The 13,670-nt window shown below is 53.8% G+C and overlaps 5 protein-coding genes across 5 annotated transcripts; 2 read left to right on the top strand and 3 right to left on the bottom strand.

The window, feature by feature from the left end:
- Positions 1-52: 52 nt before the first annotated feature.
- On the top strand, positions 53-3,718 carry rhp26 (DNA repair protein rhp26; the record flags this gene model as incomplete). Its single annotated transcript, XM_056217638.1, has 1 exon — positions 53-3,718. One exon carries the CDS (start codon positions 53-55, stop codon positions 3,716-3,718), a length of 3,666 nt encoding a protein of 1,221 aa, XP_056069194.1.
- Positions 3,719-4,445: 727 nt separating this feature from the next.
- N0V89_008884 (uncharacterized protein) lies at positions 4,446-5,417 on the bottom strand (the record flags this gene model as incomplete). The annotated part of the gene is made up of 3 exons (XM_056217637.1): positions 4,446-4,582; positions 4,636-5,238; positions 5,291-5,417. 3 exons carry the CDS (start codon positions 5,415-5,417, stop codon positions 4,446-4,448), a joined length of 867 nt encoding a protein of 288 aa, XP_056069193.1.
- Positions 5,418-7,260: 1,843 nt separating this feature from the next.
- N0V89_008883 (uncharacterized protein) lies at positions 7,261-7,851 on the bottom strand (the record flags this gene model as incomplete). Its single annotated transcript, XM_056217636.1, has 2 exons — positions 7,261-7,635; positions 7,693-7,851. 2 exons carry the CDS (start codon positions 7,849-7,851, stop codon positions 7,261-7,263), a joined length of 534 nt encoding a protein of 177 aa, XP_056069192.1.
- Positions 7,852-8,802: 951 nt separating this feature from the next.
- On the bottom strand, positions 8,803-10,469 carry N0V89_008882 (uncharacterized protein; the record flags this gene model as incomplete). Its single annotated transcript, XM_056217635.1, has 3 exons — positions 8,803-10,001; positions 10,051-10,345; positions 10,446-10,469. 3 exons carry the CDS (start codon positions 10,467-10,469, stop codon positions 8,803-8,805), a joined length of 1,518 nt encoding a protein of 505 aa, XP_056069191.1.
- Positions 10,470-10,866: 397 nt separating this feature from the next.
- Positions 10,867-11,691, top strand: UBC6_1 (Ubiquitin-conjugating enzyme E2 6; the record flags this gene model as incomplete). The annotated part of the gene is made up of 1 exon (XM_056217634.1): positions 10,867-11,691. The coding sequence occupies one exon, from the start codon at positions 10,867-10,869 to the stop codon at positions 11,689-11,691; it is 825 nt and encodes a 274-aa protein (XP_056069190.1).
- Between the last annotated feature and the right edge of the window lie 1,979 nt (positions 11,692-13,670).

The raw sequence follows: 13,670 nt of genomic DNA, 5'->3' as shown, positions 1-13,670 counted from the left end.
CACCCGGTTGTCGCAAACCGTCCCTCTCTTTCCAGCGCACTTACCCGTCGCAATGTCCTCCTCGCCCTCTCTAGAGGACCCCGCTTCGAATGCGACCCAAGACTCTGACACAGATCCTCACACTGTGAATGAAACTGCACCAGAGCAGGTTGAAGTAGAGGATGCGCCGCCCACCGCCGACGAGGAGACACGATTGAAGTATCTCACAACTGGGACGAGGGATCAAGATGATCTGGAGCGCGATATTGGTAGGCAGGCCGACCAGCTGCTCACAGAACAGGCCGATGAGAGAGACAAGAAGCGCATGGAGAAGGCAGAGGCAGAGGCTAAGCGGGCGCAACAGGCGCTACAGAAGATGCGGAGTCGGCTGGCGATGCCTCTACTCGAGCCCCAAAAGCTTAAGATAAGGGTTGATATCCAAGAACTTCAAAAGAAGATCGATGGTTTAGACGAAGAGCTGGATGTGATACAGCAGCGCATAAACGATAGACATAAGGTGGAAGGCGAAGACGAATCCACTCAAGATGGAGTCCATGGACCCATGCCGAATGAAAGCCGTCGCGAATTTCTCATACGCACCGGAAAAATCACTCCATTTTCCAAGCTCGCGCAGGACAAGCAAGAATCTGGAACCCTCGCTGAAGTGATGCAGGATGCAGAGGTCGACGATATGGTTGAAGAGGCCAGCAAGGGCACCAAATCTCATCAGAATCTTATGAAGCCAGGATTTGACATTGCAGATACAACTTCGAATGCAAGCACTCCACCCGAGACACCGCGCCCTAGAAAGAAGCGACGGACAGGCCCAGCTCTGGGCACTGTTAGCTCACGAGAGGGTAGCAGTGCCCCGGAGACACCTGGCGATGCATCTGACGATGCATTTGCCCCATACATGAGCGATCGCCAGCTTGCAGCTCTCGGTGAGACCGAAGACGACACCGAAGACCCTACGAACGACGATGAATACTCGGAGGAAGAATTCGGCCGAAAGCGCAAGGTGACTACAAAGAATAATAGGAAGAAGGGCAAAGCCACTCGATTTGCAGACGAGCAAGATGACCTAGCCGGTGTTGATGACGGTAACGAGAAGATGTACCAGAAGCGAATATGTGCTTGGTCAGAGAAACGTGCTGCAGCGCGGAAGCAAGCGGCAGAACGAAACGGCCAGTCGTTTGAGGATGACGAGAATGAGGAAGAATGCTACAAGCCACATCCTACTGAGCCTGACACCGAATTGGAAGGCGACTTCAAGATACCTGGCGACATCTATCCAGCTCTATTCGACTACCAGAAGACTGGTGTGCAGTGGTTGTGGGAGCTATTTTCGCAGAATGTCGGCGGCATTGTTGGCGATGAGATGGGCTTGGGAAAGACTATCCAAGCCATATCCTTTGTTGCTGGCCTGCACTACTCGAAGAGACTGACCAAGCCCGTCATCGTGGTCTGTCCGGCCACAGTGATGAAGCAATGGGTGAATGAGTTCCATCGATGGTGGCCGGCGCTTCGTGTATCGATCCTCCATTCGTCTGGGAGCGGCATGCTTAACACTCGCCGCGAAGACCAGATAGAGCGCGAGATGGAGCTGCGAGGATATGGAGATTACGATGACACCCTGACAGGTGCGGGCAAGGCAGCCAAGAAAATCGTAGAAAGGGTCAAGCGTGAGGGCCACGTCTTGGTCACCACCTACACTGGGCTTCAAACTTACGCGGAGTTCTTGGTGCCGGTCGATTGGGAGACCGCTATTCTTGACGAAGGACACAAGATTCGGAATCCTGACGCTGCTGTTACAATTCACTGCAAAGAATTGCGCACTCCGAGCCGCATCATTCTCTCGGGCACCCCGATGCAGAACAACCTCACTGAGCTATGGTCACTCTTCGACTTCGTGTTCCCTATGCGTCTGGGCACTTTGGTCAATTTCCGCAATCAATTCGAGTTCCCCATCAAACGAGGCGGTTATGCGAACGCATCTAATCTCGAATTCGAGACTGCTATGCGATGCGCAGAAACACTTAAAGACGCCGTCAGCCCATACCTCTTGCAACGATTTAAGGTGGACGTTGCAGCTGATCTTCCGCAAAAGAAAGAGCAAGTGTTGTTTTGTAAGTTGACGCGTCAGCAGCGAGAAGCATACGAGGGCTTTTTGCAGTCCGACGAAATGAAGTCCATAGCCAACGGCAAACGACAAATGCTCTTCGGCATAGACATCCTACGCAAAATATGCAATCACCCAGACCTTGTGGACCACAAGAACCTGTCGAAGAAGGCTGATTACGACTACGGCGCTGGGAATCGGTCGGGCAAGATGCAGGTTGTCAAAGAGCTGCTATCGCTCTGGGTCAAAGGCGGACACAAGACGCTTCTGTTCGCCCAGCATCGTATCATGCTTGACATCCTTCAGAAGTACCTCGACCGCTTGCCCGGCGTCAGGTACCGGCGGATGGATGGAGAGACGCCCATCGCTAAGCGGCAGGACATGGTGGACGAGTTCAACAACAATCCGAACCTGCATGTCTTCCTACTCACGACGAAAGTCGGAGGCCTCGGTGTCAACCTCACGGGAGCCAACCGCGTGATCATCTACGATCCCGATTGGAACCCGTCAACAGACATCCAGGCTCGCGAGCGCTCATGGCGCCTCGGACAGAAGCGAGAGGTTGAGATATACCGTCTCATGTCTGCTGGCACCATCGAAGAGAAGATCTACCACCGCCAGATCTTCAAGCAATTCCTCACGAACAAGGTACTCAAGGACCCGAAGCAGCGCCAAACGTTCCAGATGAGCGACCTACACGATCTATTCACGCTTGGCCGCGATAATGCTGAGGGTGAAACGGAAACTGGAAACATGTTCCGTGGCTCAGAAGTCCAGTTCGATAAGGATGGCAAGACCACCAATGGCTCGACGCAAGCTGCATCCGATGCAACTGCGCAGGAGGATCTCAAAGCCATGGTAGGCGTCGCAGCAGCAGAGACGTACCAAGCTCCCGCCTCCGACTCCGAGGACACAGCCAAGGAGGATGGCGACGAAGGCAAATCCGACTCGCACCTTATGTCCTCCATCTTCGCAAAGTCCGGCGTCCACTCCGTCCTCGAGCACGACACCATCATGAACACCACCGCCGCCGGCCGCAAGCGCAAAGTCCAAGCCGACCCGGCTTTCGTCCAGCGCGAGGCCAAGCGTCAAGCTGCCGTCGCAGCAGAGCAGCTGAAGAAGAGCATGGAGGAGGCGCGCCGCATGCCCGTAGGCGTACCCACCTGGACAGGCACTCACGGCGAAGCTGGTCGTCCTGCTCCTCCTCCCTCACGAGGCAATCTATTCGGCTCCCGCGGCGGTCGCGGTGGCGGACGAGGCGGCGCTGCAGGACCATCTTCTGCATCCGTCCTATCGAACCTCGCAGCCCGCCAGGGCCGCTCTCTCCCGGTCACGCCCGCAGGTACGCTCTCTCCAGGCCCTGCACGCGCACACACACCTCAACCTACCTCCCTACGCGGCCGCCAGATGCTGGAGCGCATCCGCGACTTCATGCTCACGCACGGCGGGGTTGTGCCCACGAAAATGCTGGTTGACCACTTTGATCACTATTGCCGGGCTGTGCCAGGGCGGTCCGAGGAGTTTAGGGAGATGCTGAGGGTGATTGCGGTGATGGAGAAGGGTGGAGGGAGTGGGAGGGGCAGGTGGAAGTTGAAGGATGAGTGGAGGGGAGAGCGATAGTGGTGCTGGAAGGGGTTAGGAGACGGCAGGGAAGGTATGGCACCCTTCCGACACTGCTTGCTCTGTCTGTTCGAGTTACGGTTGCATGAGTGGGCACTTTGGTTTGCATGGAAGGGTATTTGATGCGAGCATTTTCAGGGATCATGGACGTTCGGCGTTATGAAAGAGAGATACCACAGCATTCTTGCCCAGACCTTGTTACTAGGGCAAGAGCGAGCGCGCACATTCCGCGCGTCAAATAAGATTACAACACTATCAAACTTCCCGATGTGGACAGTTCATGTTATCAACAATCTCAATTGCGTTGGTTGTGATATTGACAAGACGCTACATACATACATCATGATGGTAGGACATCTCGCGATTTCCATCCCTCTTCAGCCCGTCTACTCCAAATGTAACGAGATATTACGAGCATATCCAAGCACACGCTTTCTCTCGTCTCTCAATTATTATAGATGCGTATGTTCCCAAATGCGACCTTTCCATGCTCCTAGAGAAAAATGACCCCGCCCAACACCAGGTGCCTTAATGATCGAGATTGATTGAGTAAAAAGATCGGATATGACGAACGCTGCAACCAATAGTGCGCCGTGTCCCATTTTTGGTCCCAAGTAAGGAGTGTAATATAAACAATATGTGAAGGGAAGGAATGCCGTTATCGTACGTGATGCTAAAGCAGCTCTGTGGTGCGGTAGTTTTCGAAGGCGTGGAGCGTGGACGGTGTTCATATTATGCCGAAAGCCATGGCGAAGTACAGGAAGGAAGCGATGGTAGTCCCAAAGGTGACGAAGAGAACCTTGGTCGTGCCGCTCGCGAAGATAGAGAAGGCGTCGTTCTTCAAGCAGTTGGCGCACTCGAATTCTAGAAGATGTCAGTATGCCCTTCTAATTAGTTAAGCAAGGAATGTGTCTTACCAGACCAATTGACATAAGGCTGCGGTGTGTACATGCCAAAGTAGAATTGGCTGTATGGAGCCAAGTAGCCAGGCTTAGCAGTAGCACTGACACTGGACTGGGCATCGTAAATGAGCAGCGTGTAGGTCTCACTGACGAATTCGGGGCCGTTAGGGTGGCTGCTCTTGTAGGCACCGGTGTCCCAGTAGATAGTATCAGTCGCTTGCACAGAGTGGTTCACAGCGATGGTGTAGGTCTGCTGGTTGACGGAGCACGAGGCCAGGATGTCGATGGCCGAGGGTGTGATGGAGAGAGAAGTGTAGTTCCATGCGAAGGTGACCCAATCGCCAACCTTGTAGTACTGGGCGCCTAAGTATGGGTTCGGGGTGACCATCTGGATGCCTCCAGCTTGGACATCAGCGCCGAAGTTGGTGACCTTGGCCTTGCTCGTCGTCTTAGAAGCCTTGTCGCTCGAGTCTTTGTCGGTCGTGCTGGCGTCCTTGGCGGTCGTCTTCGCATCGCTCTTGGTTGCTGTTGGCTTGTCGGTCTCGGACGCCTGATCGGTCTCCTTGGGAGCATCTGTGGTCGAGGCCTCCTTCGCCGAGCTGCTCTTGTCGTCCTGGTCTATCCCGAGTTAGTAAGAGCGTCACCAAAACAGCAGGAGCCATCAACTCACTGTCTTGTCGGGCAAATAGCATGTGCTTGGCATCTGCCAACGCGTTTATGCTGTCGAAGACATTGGACGTGGCGGCAGTGACAGACGAGAGAGCCACTACCGCGGCTAGCAACTGGGACGGCCTCATGGTGTGGACGGAGAATGCTTCGGTGAGGTTGAGGGGACTGAGGGCGGAGGGGCGGCTGTCGAGCGGAGAGGCGGGTGTGACCGTTGAAGTGACCTGTTTGAGCTCGGTGGTGGTGCGAAGTGGAGCTGCGTCGTCGAAGGGGCCACTCGGAGGCTGTCAACACAAGCTGGAACGCGTCAAGGAAAAGGGATGCAGATTTCACTCCCACGCCCCGGAAAACGAGCGACTGGCAAAGGAGTAAAGGAGATGCGGCGATAACGAAGGTCGAAGAGGAGGTTGGCTGTTGTGAGGTGATTAGGAGACGGCGCCGTAATGGCGAGCGGAGAGCAGAGAAAAGCGGCAGGGGGGTTCGCAAGATTGGCCTAGCGACCGGGGCATAGCGGTCAATAGTGCGCCACCATGCGCCTATTTTTGGGGAGCGGCGTACTGTGTAAATCATCGATAGTGCTATCGTCACACATCCCCGCCGCATCGTCTTTATTGATCGCTGCGCGGAAGCTGTTGAAGCCTGCAATGCCATCATCTTCCAAGTGTTTCGCACCGGCTGCGTCGCGTGTGGTGCACCTCGCTCGCTCCTTCCGTCTTGTTGTTTGTTTGCAAACCGGGCTGGGGAGGTGCACGCATAGCCACTCAATTTGCGCTCCTCTTCAGCCTCTTCATGCGACTGTGTGATCATCGCTCGCTGTGCCGTTTCCATGTAACTCGGTTTCAGTCATCGTCGGGTCTTGCCTTATTACTATGCCGGCCGTTGTTTGAGGAAGTCTGACCTTTGTCTGTGCTGCAGCCAACCACGCGCGTGGCACTTGTCCGGTTCCCCTCAAGGCCGCCTTCGCCGCATCTGACCACCTCTGCTTCCGACATCCACTGCTTTGGGCGCATCGGGTGCCCTGCGTCTTTGCGATTCGTACCACCGCATCGCTTGTATCCGCTGCCCCAGCTGCACGTGGCGGCTGCTGCATCATCGTGTAGTACGCGGGAACATTAAAAAGACCATAGAAGATGACGATAGCTTTGACAGAAGACGAGGACCATGGCTCCAGTGCTACACCCCATACGCCTCTCTTAATAGTCTTTGGTTCTGTTTGGAAGCATACAATTGTAGAAAATCCCGTCAGAGCACAGAGAGAGCTAAAAGAAGACGTTTGGGTACTTGGGATCCTTTCCCAAATATAAGGTAGATCATAGTGCCTATTTGGTCCGGAAAATGTCACGGAGAAGAGTGGTGACATTATTCAGCAGCGCGTTCGCTCACCCCAATCGGAGCTTAATTATTGATTTCGAAACCGGGATTCGAAGCACAGAAGAAACATCTTGAATAAGATTTCCTGTCTCAAGCCTAAAGGGAGTGCTTGGTACCGTCATGATAGAATGGTGGAGCGATGATTCTAACAAGAAAGTGTGCTGCCGAAACACATAAACGAAGTCGGTTTCACTTTTGGACTCGTCTTCTGGTCATGCTGTTCTGTCTTGTGCATTTCGACAAGCAGATTGGGCACAACACAGCCATTTCTGTAGGCTGGGTGTATTTGAAGACTCGTCACAGAGAAGAGGAGGGAACAGCATCTACCCTCATGTTTTCGTGTAAGATATGATTTGGGTGTCAAACTTGCATCACATGGCTTTGTGCCAGGTCTTCTAATTGTCTCAGAAAAGCTGTGCATGAGCGTAAGGATTCGAGAAGAGAAGCAAGGTGCTACAGCTATAGCTTAACGAAGCCTGAACTTATGTTCATGTTTCACTCTCACTCATTGATGAAGATGATGATCATCCATTTATTTCTTACATTATCATTTACAAAGACACTCTCAGTCTTCTTTAGCAGCGCCACTTCCCAACATCCTCCTCACGCCTTCTTATAAGGCGGCTTACTAACCGCATGTAAATATGTCGTCTTGCAATCCGTCCCATTGCCCTTCCAATATAACACGTCCGTCCCACTGTCACTATCGCAAATCGCCCACCCCTCCTTCTCTCCATCCACCGTGACCAGATACCCTCCGTCCAGACCTACATTTCCATTCTCTTGCTTCTGCGCCACAAACTGTAGCTCCTTACCCGCGGTTATCGTCGTGCTGTTGTACTTGTATGAGCCGATGCCGTGCGGGCCTGCGGTGAGTGTGGAGAGCACGCCGTCGGCGAGGGTGAAATTAGGCAGGGAGTTGTAGCCGGAGCCGATGAGGCGGAGGAGGAGAGTTGATTGAGAGACGGGGTCTTCGGCCTGGCGGGGGCGTTAATTCTGTGACTAGAGGGAAGAAGGATGGGGAAATGAGCTCACGTAGGGCGTTGTCGCATGGACACCGCGAAGCTGAGAGGAGTTTGTGCTTGGGTCTGACTGGTCTGACGTGACTAGGAAGAACTCTGTGAGTTCTGTGGGGAGTGCGGCAGAGAGAAAGGCACCGAGCGCAGAGAGAACTGTTAATGTTGTAAAGCGCATGGTCGTAGAATGCTTGCAGGACGATGGATCAAGCAGGCGTGTCGAATGTTACTCTTGCGATTCTCTTTAGAACGGAGGAAATATATGGATAGGTTTCGAACGACGTGATTGAGGGGTGTGCAGACGGATGTATTCTCCTTAGTACTAAGCCCAGCTGGCGACCACTTCGTTCTTTATACCTGTAACGTGTTACAAGGGTGCGCATGTTGCCAGCCAACGATTCGATGTCATACCCCAGCCACAGGCACAACAAGGGGACACCAGTTGTAGCAAACATGGCCTGCGAATGACAGCCACTCGAGCGATCCACTCTCCTGTCGATCGTGACATCAAACAGCGGGGACGATGCTAGCGCGAGAAACGAAACGAAACGGGTGGTTTTGCCCTGCGTCGAGCTATTCCTGAAGATTCAGGCTGAAGCCTTGTAAATGCGGCTATCATGGCGACCCTTTCTTTTCTTTTTTTGAAAGGCTCGCGCCCGCAAAGCTGGAGCATCTGGGATTATAGATCCACGAAGTTCGGAGAGATTGGATCGGCAACGGCTGTTGGCGATCCTCGAGTTTGGCGCCGGTGCGGCTGTGGCGCTAAGCCATGCATGCATCCACTGTCCACGCATGCGTGGCTGGATCCTTCGTGGTTCGCGTCTTCCATGTGGAGTTGTGGGCTTTGGAGATTTGAGGAGTACCATGGAACGGATCACAGGAGTGGAAGGTACAATGATGCCATGCGACGCTACGAAATCACGAGGCCTTCCAGCAGCCCTGGAGTTGTCAACGTTGGTGAGTTGCTCTATAGAGGATGTATGCGAAGTATTTAACATACAGGCCGAGAAGAACCTTGATTGAGATAACGTTCAACATAATGAAAGGTACACTTGTGAAGGTTGGAGCTGTCTATCTGTGTTTTTCCCTACTCGTACAATATCTACATTGCCCGCTGTTTCGTATGCTACTACAAGAACTCCACACCCACTCCAAAGCTCAGTCCCTTCCTCGCCTCTTCCTTTGCCCTGATCACCAAGGGCAAACTGAAGTTGATCTCGAATCGCGCAATCGGATGAGCGTAAACGAGGCCAAAGCCAGCCGCGGCGCTAGGTACACCATCGCGCAAGCTGGCGAGTGTCTTCTTCACGCTGCTTTGCACAGCATCGGCATCCATTGGGCCGCCTTCCTTGTTCGAGTTCTTGAGAGAGAGCAGACGTCCACCGTTGATGAAGGCTTGGAGACGCAGAGGGATCTCCTTTCCTACCTTGGGCACAGGAAAGAGGAGCGAGGCTCCACCTGCGGCAAAAACATCGCCTCCGACAGCGTCTGAGCCATCGTGAGGCCCAAGACCGCAAAGGCGGAAACCACGAACGTTCGTAGGGCCGCCGAGTTGGAAACGGTCGTTGATGCGCGACTGCTGTGGGGCACTACTTCCACCAAGTGCAAGAGGGTACAGTAGACCTCCACGTAGGCCAGCAGTCAAAGTGATGCCAGTATCGCCGAATGGCAGTACTACCTGCGACTCGGCCTCGGATTTCCAGAAGGCTACATCGCCCTTGAGCGGTCCGTAACCGGCAAGCTCAGACACCGTCTTTGCTAGGTAGCCTCGTTGCGGCATCATTGGGTTGTCTCGCTGGTCATTGATCCACGTATGGGTAAGGCTGGACTTAAACGAATTCCCCGCCTCTGCCCGAACCGTGGGAGACGCGTTCTCTGCCAGACTGGTCACTTGCCGCAAGATACCAGAGTAGCCAAACTCGTGCTGATGTCCATTCTTGGTCCTCCACAGAAGCTTAGAGTTTCCACCACGCAACACCTCTTCGTGGCTAGCCCAGCTCTTCAATGTTGAGCTCGCGAAGCCGTTAAGCTGGAACTTGAAATCGGGGTTGGATAGAATCGGACTATCAAAGGCAAGCGAGTAGGCCGATCGTGTGCGCGTTCCAAGCGAAGCATTTGCATTCAAGGTCTCTGCGCCGCCGAACAAGTTCCGCAGCTCTGCATTGATATACGCGTCTCCCTCCGAAGATCCAACCTCGGTACCAGTCTTGATGGTGTACGAGCCTCGCTCTTGCGCCGAAATGTAGACATCAACCTCATTAGGTGACGAAGTAGGGTTCGTGGGGTCGGGTCGATCGAGGAACACGGATATGGGCGACTTGAAGATGCCTATCCACGTCAGACTGCAGGCTTTTGGGTAACTCGTGTGCTTTATTACCAAAGCGATTCAGCTTGTCTGTCGCATTGCCAACCTCCTTCAGGGCCTCTTCCAATGTATACTGTTCATCTCGGTTCGCGCTCAGTATGGGGTTGACCACACGTTCCAGGAAGCTTCGTCGCGTGCGGTTGGCATGGAGGATGCGGACAGAGGAGATGGTCACCGGCAGGCTGGTGTTATCGTCGATAAGCTCGGCGAGCCTTTCCTGAGATCTCTGATGTTGAGCAAAGTTCCGCGCATTGAGGTCATCGTCGTTCTGCTTGTGGTCCGTCCTGTTTTTCAGCTTCTCGAAGACCTGGAGCACCGATTAGCCGTCTTCAGAGATATTGTTGGGCGATTGGTCCGCTGGCTGGGACCAATGACCCAAAAATCAATTCAAAGAAAGCGAGTCGTACATCGTCTTCTACCGGCGAAGCCATGGAGGCTGCTCGTTGTTGATCAGGTTGTTCGAGCTGCTCGGCTTGGCGTTCGTGGAAGCGGAATCAAGCTGCTCCAGGGCTGAAAGGTTGTCACGTGCATCCGGCGCGGACAAAGGCGCTGCGCCTTTCCCCAGCTTCTAGAATCCAACTGCATCTCACTGATCACCATCGTCCCTTCCCGCAAGAAATCGCCTCTTTTACTTCACCAGAGACGATCGGAAGTGACTACCACAGAGATAAAATCCTACAAACGCCCTGTGACGTCTTCCTTATATCTTCTTCGCCTGCGCCCTATACGAGCGGACCACCTCACCCAAAGTCCGACGGCACCTCCTAGTGCACGCGACTCGCAGTCACTTCCTCAGCCTCTCATCTACTCCTCTCGCACACATACACTATGGCTACGCCTGCAGCGACCAAGCGCCTCACACGAGAATATGCGACCATCTCCAAGTCTCCCCCGCCCTACATCATCGCGCACCCGTCCGAGAAGAACATCCTCGAGTGGCACTATATCCTGACCGGCCCGCCCGACACGCCGTACGATGGCGGCCAGTACTGGGGCACCCTTATGTTTCCGCCAGACTATCCTTTCGCTCCACCCGCCATCCGCATGCACACACCGTCTGGTCGCTTCCAACCCAGCACTCGCCTTTGTCTCAGCATCTCCGACTTCCACCCTAAGAGCTTCAACCCCGCATGGGAGGTCAGCACTATCCTGACGGGACTGCTGAGTTTCATGACGAGCGAGGAGATGACAACCGGATCAGTGCGGGCGTCGGACGCGGAGCGCAAGTTGTTCGCGCAGCGTACACGGTGGTGGAACAGCACAGGCGGAGGCTCCAAGGCTCAGAACAACGGCTCTCGCGGTGCAGGCGCTATCAAAGCCGGTGATGGTGGCACGAAGTTCCGCGCTGAGTGGCCGGAGTTGGACGAAGAGAACCAGAAATGGATGAAAGAGAAGCGCATCAACCCGCAAACCGGCCTCCCTCTCAGCTCGTCATCACAACCGCATTGCTCGCCGGACATGGCGGGTCTGAGGAAGCGGGCGAATGGCAGCGCAACTACGGTTGGTGCTGTTGTTCAGCAAGGCCAGGTTGCGCGGGAAGTGGGCCAGAGCTGGCTGGGCCGCAACAAGTGGAGGATCGTTATCGGCACGCTCATATCATATATCATTGTTGCGCGGGTGCTGGGAGAGGGTTCTCTATCGACTGCTGCTTGACCACAGCAAGGTTTATTCTTATCAATCTAATACTGCATTTGGAGTTCAGGGATTGCATTGGGAAGGACGGACGCCATACTTGGGATCATGATGGCTCATTAACAGGGTAGTCTACTTGAACTTATGACAACACACCATTCATATCTTCAACGCCTCCCACTCTTCACCTTGTTCTTGCATACGTCCGTTATAGCTGCACAAAGCTCATAGTTTGACGTGATCAATCATTACAGCGAGCTTCATTTGTACTCAGCGCCCTCTCGCTGTATGACTATCGCCTCCAATGATTCATACGTTCGGTTCCTGCACTCTTTGTGTGTCAAATGGACGGTGGAGGTAGAGGAAGGCACGACCTACCAGTGAGAACCGACATCGACCAGGTCTATGTCCGCCATCTATCACTCGAACACGCGGTCGAAGCCATCGGTTTGCTGCGTGTGATCGTTGCAACCATTGGTTTCAATGTAATCACTATGCGTAGCTCAGCCGGGCAACACTAGTCCACCGCGAATGCGTTGGCAGATGCTCTCATTGCCGCATTGTCTAAGCTTCCGTAATGATCGTGAGATTGTCCCCCATCTGCTCGCTGCCCGCAAGTGTGCCGGTATACGCGGTGGTGAACTGTGTGACTCGCTTCTCGTGGACAACGCGTTCATGCCTGCACAGCTCCCAAGCTGACAGGAGTTCTTGACTCAGAGGCCTTTGTTGCCTCCAGGATCAGCTTGGGGGGAAGTGCTCCCACCGAATGTGCTGCGCTCGCTGCTGCTGTCCTAGCCGATCTAGAAGACAAGAAAAGGAAGCTATAGCTTTGCATTAGCGACCTCGCCATGGGGCCGAAAGGCTCCTCAAAGATGCAAAAGCACTTACTGCTGCACCAAGATAAGCAAGTTCGGTTATCATCAGGTCAGTACTGGAGGTGACATGGACCGGATGGCGACGTTGATGTCTACACGGATATGCTCGTCCTCTTGCATGTTATTCCATTCTTGTATTGACCCCCAATACCGCAGATGTCATAACTCTGTTAGTACTTTCCAACTTGTATGCAGCTGTTCAAGATAGCCGTGTGTCATCTCAGCCCCAGCGTGAACTTCCGCCACCATATTGTTTCGGCATCTAAATACCACGGCCTTGTACTCTCGATCAGTTGCTCGGGAGATGGCATCGTTCTGGCGTCCATATATTCGAGCGCGAGCACGAACACATCGCACGTAGTAAAGCTCGTTCGAGCGAAAGCGGCGCTGGTAGTGTGACGCCCCATCTGCACGAGGATGGGGAAAGCAGGATGTTCCGGAACGGAGGTGAGAAGTTCTCGGAATCAGGGGACGCCAATCGCCGATCCGGTGTGAAGCCAGACGCCTGAGACTGCGGATATCCTGTAGTTTTCGACGACTATGTCCCTCCTTGCGGTCATATAGAAAGGGGGTTAGGATCACCGTTCGCTGTTGAAAATCGCACGCCTGAGTCGGTATAAGTCTCTTTTTTGGGAAGTACGTGGATAAGGTCGACTGTGCTATTATCGTTGATACTTAGAAAGTGAGTCTCGGACAGTGTCGGTTGATGCGTTGGTAACGGGGATGGGAAGCAATTAGCCAGCGTTTTCAGTCCTGGGCACTTGTGCAATGGTGTTGAAGATGCACCAAGTCGTTCCGAGTGCTATTGATAGGACCGTGTGGCGAGTATAAGGTCGAGAGGACGAATGGAAGCTGGAGTGGCACTGTTTCTGCGTATTGAAAACGGCGTGCTTTGTGCAGTATAGGCGCGATGATGTACAGTACAACTTATAAGTTGCTTCCTTTTCGGACAAGATACTTGCGCTCAAGGGTCTTAGTACTCTGCTAGTTCAGCTGCCATCGTCAGCATGTGCCCGCCATGCAGGAGGCTTTGTGTTAGTTCATGCTTTGCGCCAATCGGCAGCCGCCGACCAGGAGAGAGCCGCTTTACGTGAGAATGGTTGACCCGCAGACAATGCGCCTTCT

The sequence above is a fragment of the Didymosphaeria variabile genome (assembly GCF_027946475.1).
Source record: "Didymosphaeria variabile strain IMI 356815 chromosome Unknown scaffold_6, whole genome shotgun sequence".
Taxonomy (NCBI): domain Eukaryota; kingdom Fungi; phylum Ascomycota; class Dothideomycetes; order Pleosporales; family Didymosphaeriaceae; genus Didymosphaeria; species Didymosphaeria variabile.
The sequence above is the reverse complement of the archived record's forward strand: the minus strand, read 5'-3'. Positions and strand labels throughout refer to the sequence as shown.